Here is a 13743-nt window from a genome sequence, read left to right on the forward strand (position 1 = left end):
TTTTTATTTGGTAGTTTGCATGATTTATTTGTAGCCAAGCACTGGAGCGCATTCATGACAGGCTTCTACTCAGCAGTGCAATAAGAAGGGAAGTTTTTCATTACAGTAACACAGAATCAAGATGAACACACTTAACTTTCACACAGCTTAACTCGTACTCCTTGGCTGAGCACTGAAGGGGAACGGATGTTAGGTGTTGTTTTGTACATCATTATAAATGAATACAATTTACACAAGGACAAGCCCACAAAAAATTTAAAATCAGCTTTTACGTTCAATATTACAGCAACATTAAAAAAAAAAAAATACTGACATTAGGCAGGACTGCAGTGACACAGGAGATGCTATCGTGATACTGAAGGTTATAAATATTGGATTCTCAGGCATGTCAGACTTCAGGTAAACGCTGAGATGAGCTACATTGTTGAAACAGGATTAAAACTGGAATCGTATTGTAAGACATCAGCCTTTTGTCTCATTACAGAAACATTAACACTGATAATAAGCAAAAAGCCCTCATTTTTGCTTTGAATTAATGTAGACTACCAGCCTGATATTAAAAGCCCTACTCACTTCACAGTTAAAAAAATAAAAATACCAGTACTCAAACACACAATCAAATGCATGAGCTGTTGTAAGCCTACATTTCCAAAAAAAAGCACATAATAGGAGAATACGAAAGTACCTGATTAGATTTGGTGCACTTTGAAAGTGAACCTCTTGTAATGTTCGCCATTAGTCTGCACGCTCACTGAAATATGATTCAATTTTGACTCGGAAGGCAAACACTGTGAGCCCACGCTGACGGACGACACAAGACCGCCAACATTACAGAAACCGTTACGAGAACACGGGCCATAATAAGAACTTTATGCATCCTATAAAAAGAGAAATATTTTATCCGATTCGTGCAACTGAATTTGTTGCTTGAGAAGATGCAGTTTCAAGATCAAAAGAATAACAATACATTTAAATGTTAAATTACATTCTTCAAAATGAATTTAAGCTATATTATTGTTTCAAAATAAGTTTTTTTTTTAAAGCAAATCCCTCAGGCAGACAGCAGTAAAACTATAGGGAAGAAAAGTCCACAGTATCTGTAGAAAGTACCAAAACAACCCAGCTGAAAACAAGTAAATATCACTAAGTATCAGAATATGAGGTTGTACATTTCACTAAATACTGTTTAAATGGATATGGAAGGACTCAATCCATGTGGTCAAACTACCACATTCAGCTGAGACTTTTAATAACTGAACTGACAGCAAAAAGCATATGTTGTATATTGGTGAAGTACAGGAGCCCATCAGAATAGGCAAAGCTACAATACTGGAATCTTAAGGCCTACTGAACAATTCACAAGGCAGGCACAGGATTACAAGGGTGCCATTAATATTTATAAACCTCTCTACTCATCAGGACTTTAACCTGTACCTGATCAAACATTGAAGCCCAATTTTGTTAGATATAAAATGTAAAACTACAAAAAAATATAACACTTTGAAGGATGGGAACGTGCTTCACACAAAAAATAAACACTATCACCAGTAGTACTACTTCTGATTCTGGACCAAAAAACCCCCCCAAAAAACCTGGCCTTAGTAAACATGTACATAAATTACAAGAAGTAAAAACAATAATGTCTGATTCCCTGACACATCCAGCTACAATGCAGTGGAAGAAAAATATAATTAACAGAATAAGGGTACCACAATTGTTCGCACCGTTGCTCAAATTTGAAACAGCAAAATTAAAGCTTACAATTCCCTTGCTACTGAAGACAAACAAGTTCATCTTCCTTTTGAGTGCAGCAATCGTTTAAATAACCCGTACCTTCAATGCTGTTATCTCACTGATGTGGGGACTTCTGAAGCTCAATATTTGCCTGTACTGGGAACACTGTCATTCACAGACACAGTCAGTGTCAGGAAAATACATTAGCTCTCCAACAACTGCCGACACATCTCATAAAATGAGACTTTTTCATGAACAGAAAATGGAGCAGTGACTAGAGCTACTGTGTGTTAAGCTGCATTTCCACCTGAGCCTCTCTTATAACAAAAAGCTTCCTATAGACTATCATTAGTCTCCATTTCCTCTGCAGTGAAAGATCCATAGAGAAGCTGGACATATTAAAAAGTGCTGGCTGTTTTTTTGTTGTTTGTTTTTTTTAACATGTCAGACTATTGAAATATATAGTAACCATGTTACATCGGCTGCCTCTGTCCATCTCAGTTATGTAGGTCTTTGTGCACACACACACACAGAAAAAACGGAGCGGTCACAGTCAACGAGATGAAGCCTGGACAAAGTCTGGCATAGGCCTCTTCCCTCAGGGTGGTTTAGGGGTGAGAGCATTTCTAATCAGAAAAACTTCACCAACAATGCTTCTTCTGTTTATTTACTCCAGTTACTTTATTTACCCCAAACACAGAACTTATTTGGGCAGAATGGCAGCTATATTAACAGCTGTCAGGGCAGATTTTGCAAGTCATTTTAGATTTTTTTTTTTTTCCATCTATTTTTTAATTAAGCCATTCTTGACCAATTTACTAGTTGACAGTCCCCTCACTCTTATTTTGAAATATTAGTTGGCGTTAACCAGCTAGCCCCGGCCAGTCCAGTCCTATTTTCTGCCTTTCAGCAGGCTGACCAGAATTTCTCATCTCATAGACTCAGAATCCACAGTCTTGGACTCCAGGTTTGTTTTTTCTGCTCTGTAGATGTGACCACTAACCACAAGACCACTAACAAACATCTGCAGCAGGTAGAGAGCAGCTCACATGTCACTACTGCTGAGAAGAGCAAAGACAATCGTCTCCAAACACTATTCAAGGAGGTGGACGTTTGTATCTGGACAATTTTGCAGCATGAACGACTCAGAAATCAAAAATCACTACAGCACGGTGTCGTGACATTATGTGTGGCGATATTGTATAAATACAGGCACATACAAGGGGACTTGAGTCAACTGGCTGCCAGCTGGATGTATTCTGGTTACATTCCTATAGAACGGGAAGGTTGCTGAGCACAAATGTGAATTTCTTTCTATCTATACAGCAACAGAGATTTGAGATTTTCAACAATTTACATGTAATTGTCAAGTTGACCCCATTCAATCGCAGACTGATAATAGACGGACCCTGTCTTGTGGCAACATTTACCGCAGGTTTTAGTGACAGTGTTGGTGTGCTTGGCGGTCTCATTTTGTATCAAAAAAAATAACTGGAGTTAGATAATGTTATCTTATTGGATAGAACTGTTACAAAGTTTTACTCTGAGGATGAAATTTGCAGTTTAAAAAAGGTAATAAATGGTTAAAATGTTAAAAAATGATAAATGCTAAAAATCACAGTAATATCTTATTGGAAGTAAAATACTGTAATAATAATATATTGTGGGGTGTCTGGTAGTACCCATCTAGTGGACAGGTAGCTGAATATATCCGTTATTTACTTCTCCCAAAATATTTGGAAATTAAAGAGTCAGAGGGGCACATTATATGAGACACTATTTAATTTCATTTAAAAATGTGTGGGTGTGCGTAATTTCTGGGCACATTTACAAAGGCACCCCTGGTACCACCACAATTACAATCCAATTCTGAGCAAAACACTGCACTCTCTAACTTACTCAACCACAACTGCTCTCTTCATATATATATTTTTTTTAGATAAACCAGGCAGACGAACCAAGTCTGAGTGTTGTGCTTAACAACAGTAATCTCCGATATAAGCCTTAAAGTAAGCAAAATAAGCAACTGCAACAACTTGAAGTAAGACGACTAAGATGGACTGGCTGAATGCTACAAGTTTAGTGCTGCAAACATTATTACCACTGTTCCTAAACCAAGGGAAAACATTGTTGCACAAACAGGAGCTTTTTGGAGGTAAACATTTCCCAGAGAATTTAATCTTTAGACCTTTGTCCCTTTGATGGAAACATACAGAGTCCTTTCAAAGGCTCCTAGTCCCTTAGGAAAGTTCCTATGGTGGAAACACAGCTTTACAGAGCAAAAAAGGAGTGCTCTTCAAAGGTGGATTGGTATATTCTTTGTTCAAATGCATTAATTCCAAATTATATTATTTTGATTAAAGTTAATCCCTTAAATGCACTAGATGCTATAGTCCCTGCACAAGCTGGAAACAATGGTTTGTACCATACTACTGGCAGCACAGCTTGTAAGTGTACCGGTACCTTTGTAGGAGCAATAATTCAACATTCTAGAAACCAGCTAAATCCTTGATACGCCTCCTCAGAGCAGGTGTATCCTATTCATATTATCTTCAGGGAATACTGCACTCAGTACCTTGTACCAACAGTACACGTACCATAAACAATATATGACTGGCTCTTAAAACTATCACAGGCAAGTTTCAGCCAGAGGGATTAAAACAGGGTGGATTCACACCTATCCAATCAGCAACAAGATCTTCGGGAGGTTTTGCGGTTTCCATGGAGATCAATAGTACTACTCAAGAGCGCATGATCAATCTGGTCCTCAGCAGCCAGAACCTCCCTGACAGCTGCCTCAAATGCAGCGGTGACATTAGTGTCATCTTTAGCACTGGTCTCAAAGTAAGGGCAGCAGCCGTTCTCTTCGCACCAGGCCCGCGCTTCATCCTCCCCGACCTCCCTCTGCTCCATGTCTATCTTGTTGCCCAGTACCACAAAGGGAACCGCTCGGGGTCTTGACGTCAGAGTAGTACATGAACTCCTTCTTCCAGCTGCCAAGGTTCTGAAAGCTCTGCAGGTTGTTCACGGCAAATGTGAGCAGGCAGCAGTCGGCGCCTCGGTAGAAAGGTGTACGTAGTGACTTGAAGCGCTCCTGACCGGCTGTGTCCCATATCTGAAGAGTGACAAGGCGTCCATCCACTTCCAAGTCCCGATTAAGGAACTCCACGCCAATGGTGTGGAAAGACTGGGAATCAAACCGGTCTGTGACATAGCGGTTCATCAAGGAGGACTTGCCCACTCCACCATCTCCCAGTAGGATTACTTTGAGCAGCAGGTTCTTCCCACTCATCATGCCACCCACCCAACTAGGCCTCCTCACAGGGCTAAAGTCCTCCCCACTTGGTGGTAAACCGGGGTGAACCTAACCTAGAAACAGGAAGGGTGAAAACGAGATGTGGAAATTACTGCTGGTCATTGGGATATGAAACATAATGACTTCTCAGAAAACATTTAAAAGCCAAAGCAGTCTGTGGATTTGTGTCCGCTGATGATTCCGAGTAGGTAATTAGGGGAACAGTCAGCAGCCACAGGATAACTGTTATAACTTGGAAGTAAACCTTTCTGCGTAATTAAAACCACATGACAGAAGTGTAATGGTTGACTAGCTTCAGGGACAAAATGACGGGGTGAAGGACCGAGATGTCTTCCAAAGGTCTCTGGCATAGAAAAATACAGGGTAGCAGACAGCCCTGCTGTTTACGACATGAAACTATAATACTGGCTAGTCCACACATTATGCACTACAGTGAACAGATGTCAACTACAGATTAGGAAGTAAAAATTAAACATTAAAGAAAACGGGTTTTTTTTTTTTGTAGTACATCATGAGGAAAACCCCGACACCACAACCGGCTCACCATAAATCCACTCTGTACAGCACCACCACTGCACCTGCGCAAACCACAAATATGTACCAGCTTGCCAAACTGTGGCTATTAGAAAACAAAAACTCTCGCTGAACTCTCTTGTCGATGCTGTTTGTGAAACTGTCCGCAGAAGTGCTTCAGAGAAGAAGTTAAATGGGAACCGAAACAGGTAAGACTTCTAAATCACGGGATGCGAGACAGTAAAGCGGTTGTAATGTATACCGGCTTAGCAACCCTCCCATCAAACTAGCAAGCTAGCCGACTAGTCTGATGCCTTGTTGACATTCCATCCCGGTCAGGCTAACCGTTAGCTCTAATTTATATGCGGCTCAGAAGAGTTTTAAAAGGCGACGCAGTTACCAGTAGAGACTATTGCAGTGGGCTGGTGTTTTCAAAACTGAATGCATATCATAGAAACATTTATTTCTACTTACCCTGCTTCTGGTAGGTAATATTGCGTGGCTGTCCCGCTACCCTACATCTGACTGAGATTCAGTGTCGTGACGTGCGCGCCCCATCGCGGACCTGCACGTGCACACCGCCCAAGCAAAGCGGGGTCCTAAAGCCCGTAATTTAAGCGGATACCCCAAATGATAAACAAACGGAAGTAAAAACTTAATCAAGCATTGCATTAATACACTAAATGCTAGTAATTTGTAATGTGTCATCTTAGTAAAAAAAACAAACATCATTTATATGCTTTGCTTTTTCTAAAATACACCACAATAATTATATTTTAGCGTTAGCCTTTACAGAAACACAAATAATTTTGGAAATTATCAGTACTGTTAATTTAGGGCATCTGTGGCATAAATCGTACATTGGGTCGTAGGTAATCGTTTTGTTAAGAACTGTAAGTTTGTAATATTTTGCATTTGAGTTCAGTCTGAATAAAAGCTGGATTTATGAAAAATGTGCAAGAATTTTAGTAAATCTTACTATTTGCTTTGTCTCTTTCTACTTTGTTGTCCAAGCATAATTTACTGATTACTGATTTACTGATCATTTTCCAACCCATTTAAACCCAGAACTGGACTTAATTTCCCTTCTCTAACAGTGGTTTAGTGACAACTATTCATTCTCTGAGATAACTAACCATCCATCTTTTGACATATCTACTTGATGTGATGAAGTGGCCTTTCTGTCTCTCAGTAAACAAAACCAGATGCTCTGACCTGACAGTTGAGCTGATGTGGTTTTCACTTCAGGTCTACTAAATGTTACTCTGGATGCATTTCATGGCACTGACCTCACAAGGGTGGCCCCCTCTGCTAAACTCTGTGTAGCCATGATGTGAAACTGACTTCTGGCACTTTTTACTTACACAAAAATCTGAGAACTGAGTTCTATTGTGAGACTGATATTATTTTTGAAGATCAAATTATACAAACTCTTCAACTGCTCATTCCACTGTTGAAGTCTAAATATCTACCGTAGACTTTAAAGTTCCACGTTTGACCTGTGAAAACTGAAAACTGGATCATGATTGGTTCCCCGCCTCATTCCAAAGTCACAAAGTCATCTTTTAAGTATGAGTTTTAAACTCTGGCCTAATTTAATTTAACTTACATTAAACATTAATTTGATTTACATTAAATTTAACCGATATTAATTAACTTACATTAAATCAAGTCAACTGAAAAACCATCCAATACTGAACACACAAAGCTGCCTCCTTATTCGGAGCAAGCTAATGGCTCAGTCACACGAGCCATTAGCTCATGAATTTCTCAGTAAAATTTCTCCCTTTAGCATAAACTACGAACACATCCTGCAGTGCCAAGCTTTATGCAAACGTTCTTCTGCACAGTCAAGCTCAAACCTCAAAAATGTAAAAGTAATAAAAATGCTTTTTTAAATGGGAAACATCAGATTTACACTAACATCCAAATCAAGATCTGCCAGTGTTGCACTGTAGTTAACAGGAGGAAAGGAGAACTCTTTTCTACTCAGCAAGACTGATGGCAATAAACTGGCAATCTGTCTGCATTTATAAATTAGACAACAGTTATTAGCAAACCTTTGACAATCTCTCTCGGAGTGACTGTAGTTGGTCCAGGTCAGACTGTGACTGTTGCAGAAAGGTTGTCTCCTATCAGGTGACCCATGCAATCTTCTTGTGATCAAAAGTGGTCGTAAGAGTGCAACACCCTCAAGCTCTGTGTAGCCATTTAGTTACCACAATCCCCAATTGGTTGCAGAATGTGACAAAAATTCAATACAATCACCAGGATGCAAGGAGATCGCTGTCCCTTCCTTGTGACTGAGCCTTTACCTTACTCTGAATTAGGAGATAGCTTTGCAAGAAGTGTACCCACTGTGGTATGGTTTTTCGGCTGAGCCGATTGAATGCAAGTTTCCTCAGATAATCTTATTTTAGGACATAAAGGACGTGTTATTAATTCTGCTAATGTTGTTAGTTTTTAGAATGACTTTTGTATTTTCTTAAAGTTCATATAAATCTCTAGGTGGTTTTTTTTTTATCTTAAAACATATACTCTATGTTTTTATGTCTGATTTGTTGCGTTTGTTGTGGCAAAATCCGTTAAGTATCAAAAGATTCTGAACTGAACCTGTCTGACCCAATCTTACTCCCGGGCTGTAGGTGGCGCTAGAGTGAGAAATTTTTGAGACCTAAAGAAGAAGAAAATCAGGACTCTACAAAAAAAGAAGTCAGCTGTTAACTGATGTTTGGGGCATCTCGTTAGCACTGCTCATCAAAGCGAGCTTACGTGAAAAGTAGCGCTAGATGTTTTATTTTGTAAGCTAAGAAAAAGCCCCTTTCACGTGTTTCCCGCGGAGATGATGGTAGGAAGCAGTGTGAATATTCCGATGTTTCTTCATGCTCGGAAAACACTGGCTCTGTAGAGTAAGTCGCTGGATTGTTTGCGTAGCGGACCGCATTTATACAACCGCATTTATAAAGCAAAAATAATCATACTGCTGTCCCTACACAGTAATGTGGTGTTTATTTTAAATGTGTGTCTTTGTTCAATTCACCCCTGCAGATGGCGGGTAGGAGCAGGCTTCTGCCCTTTGCTTGTCTGGGGTTTTTCGGGGTCCTCTGCTGGGTCTGGGTCTCCTTTGCCTCCTTTCCAGATGACCAGGTGCTTCCCCTGGAGGCCTTGGATGCACTTGACCGAGGAGCCTTTCAGCCTCAGAGTGCTCTCTCAGAGATGGAGTTTGCCTCCGTGGTTTCATACAGAGGACCAGGGAACCGCGACCGTCGCAGTAACAAGGAGCTGCCCATTCTCCTCTGGTGGAGCGGTGGGCTGTTCCCACATTTTCCAGGCGACACTGAGCGCATTGACTGTGCCACGTCCTCCTGTCTGGTCACGAGCAATCGTAAGGTACCCGAGATACTTACCCCCCTAAAACACCTTTCATGAATCTCCTGCCTTGGACAGGAGGAAGATGCATGTACACATTAATAATAATTAGCTTCTCGGGTTGCTCTGCAACTAATCTTGGGTTTGATCTTGAAAGGTGCAGCTGTACAAACGGACAACATCCATCATCTTTTATGGGACAGACTTCCGGGCATATGAGGCGCCTCTCCCTCGTCTCCGCCACCAAACCTGGGCACTGTTCCACGAAGAGTCACCTATGAATAACTATGTCCTCTCTCATGGGCCGGGAATCCGGCTGTTCAATTACACCGCTACGTTTCGCAGGGAGTCAGACTACTCCTTGACCCTTCAGTGGCTTCCTTCTCTGGAGTACTTGCTGGAGCCTGTAGCTGTGTCCTTAGAAGAGAAGAACCGCCTGAGGAGGGAGGGTCTGGCTCCAGTGCTCTACATGCAGTCTCACTGTGATGTACCGTCAGACAGAGACAGATATGTAAAGGAGCTCATGAAGTACATGAAGGTAAAGTGCAGAATAATTCAGCTGTGTAATAACCACAGTGAAAGAGATTATGGTCCTGTGTTGTTGTTTTTTAATGAAAGATATAGCGGTCCCTTACCCTTAATGTTTTTTTTTCTGCTTTACACAAATGCTGAGATTCTTTCTCAGTGGTAAATATCTCTTCTTATTTTATTATGCACTGCACAGCAGATAAAAATCACTAATCTTTGTGCTTCCAATTGCAATAGCAAATGTGTAAATGTTTTGTATAGAAAATACTCAGTGGAACAGCCAAATCTGTCATTGTTTAATAATTAATCTGTTCCTAGATATGCCCTAACTGTGTCTCCCATCTTTCCAAACATTATCTCTGTGTAGATCGATTCTTATGGGAAATGCTTGAACAACAAACCCCTACCAGAATATCTGGAGGACACGGCCACTGCTACCGGTGAAGAACCAAAATTCATGAATTTTGTGGCGCGCTACAAGTTCCACCTGGCTCTGGAGAATGGCCTGTGTCCAGATTACATGACTGAGAAGCTGTGGCGGCCTCTCCACCAGGGGTGCGTTCCCATTTATCGAGGTGCCTCCGCGGTGGCGGACTGGATGCCCAACGACCGCTCGGTGATCATCATAGATGACTTCCCCTCACCCCAAGCTCTTGCCGACTTCCTCATACATCTGGACGAGAATGACGATGAATATGCTAAATATTTAGAGTTCAAGAACCCCAGCCGCATCACTAATACTCGTTTGCTAGAGTCACTGAAGACCCGCGAGTGGGGGGTGAATGACATGAGTAAACCCAACTACCTGAATGGATTTGAATGTTACGTATGTGACCAGGAGAATGCTCGATTAGCTGCAGAGCATGCACATAAAAAGGCCCCTAAGACGAATCAACCACCTCGGCCTAAAATGGCTAATAACTCTCACATGGGTTGCTCGCTCCCCAGTCCGGGATATGGAGACGTCAAAGACTTACCTTCAGATGATGGGTGAGTTTGTCTTTAAATGAATCCCAGCACCAGGTGTTGACATAATTTTTTTTTTTTCCCTGCACTGAAATGTGAACAATAATGTCCTGCGGGGAGCGGAATCTGTCTGTTTTAATAGTCTAATTAAAATATCCTCTGTGATGAGCCTAATCTGTTTGTTTATCTGTCCGCAGATGGTTGCAAATATGGCCTCAGGATTACTGGCAGAGCCTCGACCAAGCAGAGGGGCTGGAGTCTCTGATAAGACACAACGAGTCAGACCCTTCTCTGCTGTGGAAGCACATCCAAAACATTGCTGTGAGCAGAGCCAAAGGAAAACACTGACACAGGCCTTGAAACAAACAGAGGATGGAGTCCGTCCAGGATTATAGGAGTGCCCCAGATTATGTATCCCCCCTCTTGTTTAAATGAGGGAATGAAGTACACATTGCTCATAGTTTTGCACCCAAGCCAACCCCACCCCCTTTTTACCCATGTGAGTAGTTTAGTTATCCTGAAACAAATTTTGCTATTTTGTTGAGCTGACATTAAACTTTGCCTTCATCCCACGCTCAGTAATGGGAAAATAACGTTCTAGACTTTTATATGCGAATATTTTCCAACCGGTTTTATCACCGTAGCTGAGGTTCCATTATATTGCCCATAGTTAGTATTAACTACTTGGAGGACCATTGTCCCAAATGGGCACACTCTCATGGGATGCGCCTTTTCATTAGACTGGGGCAGAGCCAAAGACTTGTCCTCTGTACCGCGGGAGCTCTGCCTAACTGTGTGTGAAGACCATCAAGACGGTAGCCAAACGACTGCATCAGCTTCTTTACAGTTACTCAGCAGGTAGCTGATGGCTATTAGCTAAAATCCCATTTAGATGCAAAGCTATTGTGACTATGCAAGGAAAATATTATTTTGCCAAGCAGAGGAGAGGTGCAAATGTAAATTTAGTGCAACCTCGCATTGGGATGTTACCAGAGTTCTCAGGATCAGCTCAGCTTGGAAAAACTCTGATTTTTATGTTAGAATATCACCTTGTCTGACAATTTTCTGTTACATCATTTAGGATCATGTGCAATAACTACCAATCATTCTTTTCTGAAACACTCTTGAGACTCATGTATCTGGTAGCAAACTACTTTTATATGACATGTTTACACCAGGATTATAGAAATTGTTTTATTTTGCTAACAAAGCATCATACATGCAAACACTATTTTGTATCAAGAAGAGCAAAAATTAAGTAAACATTTTGTAACCAAGTTCTTTTTTTTTTTTTTAATTTCCTCTTGTTGCTAAATTCTTGTATCCCTCTCACCAGTATTAGTCTGTTCACGTCAGTGTGTGATGTTGGACAGACGTATCCTTCATAGTAAACCGAAGCAGATAAAGCTTTCACCACCATCAAAACACAACGCAAGGTTTTAAAATATGTCATTATCAAGTTTAAGAAATCATACTCGCCGGTCACTTTAAGCTACATTAATCAGGAGTTCAAACAAATGCAGTGCAAACTTTGGAAAAAAAGAGCAGTTCTCGCTTTGCGTGCAAATTAACATGACAGAAAGGAGAGAGAGGAGGTCTGCGAAGCTCTTGATGATCAGATGGCCCTGTAGCAGGTCTCGCAGTGGACTTTCCCACCGTGCAGGAACATACTGTGGAGAAGGTCTCCCATGGGTTTCTTACACACATCACACTGAAAGATAAGCAAACCTCGTGATAACGCCTTGATGAGAAATTTTTGCAGGAAAACGATTTGAGCCACAAAAACGTAATTATCTGGTTAAACTTGCCTGGACTGGCAATAACAACAAATATGATTTGTGTTACAGCTGATGGCAAAGATGCTATTTTTGATTCGCCAAACAATTTTTTTTAAAGGTGTATTTTGTTTGCGGTATTATTTAGGAAAAAAATGCAATGTTGTATCTGAGTAAATTACCTTGAAGCAGGAAGGATGGCAGTTGATGTTGAGGTGCTCAATGGTAATCTTGGCATCATTTCCCACCGGCTCTCCGCAGTATGTACAGGTAGATGACGGTGGGATCCTGGGGTAGCTGATTGAGAAAAGATAAGTTGACCACTGAATCAGGAACAGGTACAGTGCACTGAAGCTCAGTCTGGTTGAATAACAAGATATTTGGAGTCCTATGTGAGGGAAATTAATAAGTGTAAATAATCCTTTGATGTCCATGCTCAGCCTCTTAATGAGCAGGCTTGGTGGAATTTCTGCCCTTCTGCTTGCACGTATCTAGTTTTGTCAGCAGCGGAAATAACAAAGTGGGGGAGAAAGAGCTGCGGCTTATAGCTGTGGTTGCGGCTTTAAAACGCGTTTAGGGAATAGTCTTGTTTATGGAGGTGCCGTAGGGATAACCAAGAGGCTACACATGCTCAGCACTCGAAATATGTAACTGAAATATGTCAAACGTTAAAACAAATGCTAGTAGTTGCGATAGAGATACTAAAAGAAGAAGGTGAAATGTAAGCACCATGGCAACCCCCACAGACTCGCATGTTAAAATAATAAACTTCGTGACAAGGAAAAAACACAACATGTTTACAACCTGGTACAAAAAAAAGTTGTTTTTTTTTATCTCCTTGAAAACTGCAGGTACTCAGTCATAACTGCTATCTGTCTTCCAAGCAGAATCTCAGCTGATTCATGTCACTGAATTTCTCAACTGTGTCTACAGTATCTCTGTTTTTTGGAGCATTTTTTAGTCTGCCAAAATTGGAAAAAATATGGCTTGCTTTGTGATTAATTGTACCAAACAGCAAGCCAACCAAGAAGCCTGTGCTCAAGTTGTTTTTCAGTTGTTGTTTTTTTTAATTAGGTGAATTTCTAATACTGTTTCTTATTTTTATTTATATATATATATATATATATATATATATATATATATATATATATATATATATATATATATATATATATATATATATATATATATAGATAGATAGATATAGATATATATACACATATATAGTTCAAACTTTGATAGAGAGACGTCTAGGTCTGGTTCAAAAGTGAATGTGCAGTATTTTCCTGCCATAGGTTAAAATGTTGCTATGTAAGATTTATTCCTGAAACATGTTCAGATTTATAAACAGTGATTCCAGCTGAAGTACTTGAACTGTGAGAACTGAAAATGGACACAGTAGCAGCAGGTTAAACTTACACAGCTAAAAGGGTTTGAAGTGTAATTAAGAAGGAGTTTTGAGAAACGCATGAATACAGTTTAAATGACGTTAGTGGGGGGGGGGGGAAGCTGAACTGCCATTTAAAGAGCAAGAAGTGAAAG

At 40.5% G+C, this 13743-nt stretch overlaps 3 protein-coding genes across 15 annotated transcripts in view; 1 reads left to right on the forward strand and 2 right to left on the reverse strand.

Moving 5' to 3' along the window:
- rab9b (RAB9B, member RAS oncogene family) lies at positions 1–6168 on the reverse strand. Its single transcript, XM_085133576.1, is given in 3 exon segments — positions 1–4681; positions 4683–5103; positions 6038–6168. Coding segments are annotated over 2 exon segments (609 nt in total). The 5' UTR covers positions 5030–5103; positions 6038–6168; the 3' UTR covers positions 1–4419.
- On the forward strand, positions 5622–13702 carry pofut4 (protein O-fucosyltransferase 4). 4 transcript variants are annotated; one of them, XM_085133525.1, is made up of 5 exons: positions 5622–5772; positions 8612–8953; positions 9090–9470; positions 9828–10450; positions 10624–13702. In XM_085133525.1, the coding sequence occupies exons 2-5, from the start codon at positions 8612–8614 to the stop codon at positions 10772–10774; spliced, it is 1497 nt and encodes a 498-aa protein (XP_084989651.1). In that variant the 5' UTR covers positions 5622–5772; the 3' UTR covers positions 10775–13702. The 4 variants fall into 4 exon arrangements, with proteins under 4 accessions (XP_084989651.1, XP_084989637.1, XP_084989644.1 ...); XM_085133511.1 differs by lacking the exon at positions 5622–5772 and adding an exon at positions 8233–8472 and having other exon boundaries at positions 9096–9470; XM_085133518.1 differs by lacking the exon at positions 5622–5772 and adding an exon at positions 8235–8411.
- The window catches only part of znf185 (zinc finger protein 185 with LIM domain), an 18646-nt gene continuing 14431 nt past the window's right edge, over positions 9529–13743 (reverse strand). For all 10 annotated transcript variants that reach the window (XM_085133403.1, XM_085133387.1, XM_085133425.1 and 7 more), the window contains 2 exons: positions 12384–12498; positions 9529–12137 (listed from right to left, as the gene is read on the reverse strand). In XM_085133403.1, the coding sequence (XP_084989529.1) occupies positions 12042–12137; positions 12384–12498 (211 nt within the window). In that variant the 3' untranslated portion in view covers positions 9529–12041. The remainder of the gene's footprint in view (positions 12138–12383; positions 12499–13743) is intronic.

The sequence above is a fragment of the Neolamprologus multifasciatus genome, chromosome 2 (assembly GCF_963576455.1).
Source record: "Neolamprologus multifasciatus chromosome 2, fNeoMul1.2, whole genome shotgun sequence".
Lineage (NCBI taxonomy): Eukaryota > Metazoa > Chordata > Actinopteri > Cichliformes > Cichlidae > Neolamprologus > Neolamprologus multifasciatus.

What these genes read in the sequence shown, in the direction of transcription:
- pofut4 (XM_085133503.1), top strand. Translation starts at nt 8,446, where the DNA reads ATGCTCGGAAAACACTGGCTCTGTAGA. An exon ending in AGCTCATGAAGTACATGAAG is followed by an intron (nt 9,471 to 9,827) that starts GTAAAGTGCAGA and finishes ATCTCTGTGTAG; the next exon opens with ATCGATTCTTATGGGAAATG. An exon ending in GACTTACCTTCAGATGATGG is followed by an intron (nt 10,451 to 10,623) that starts GTGAGTTTGTCT and finishes ATCTGTCCGCAG; the next exon opens with ATGGTTGCAAATATGGCCTC.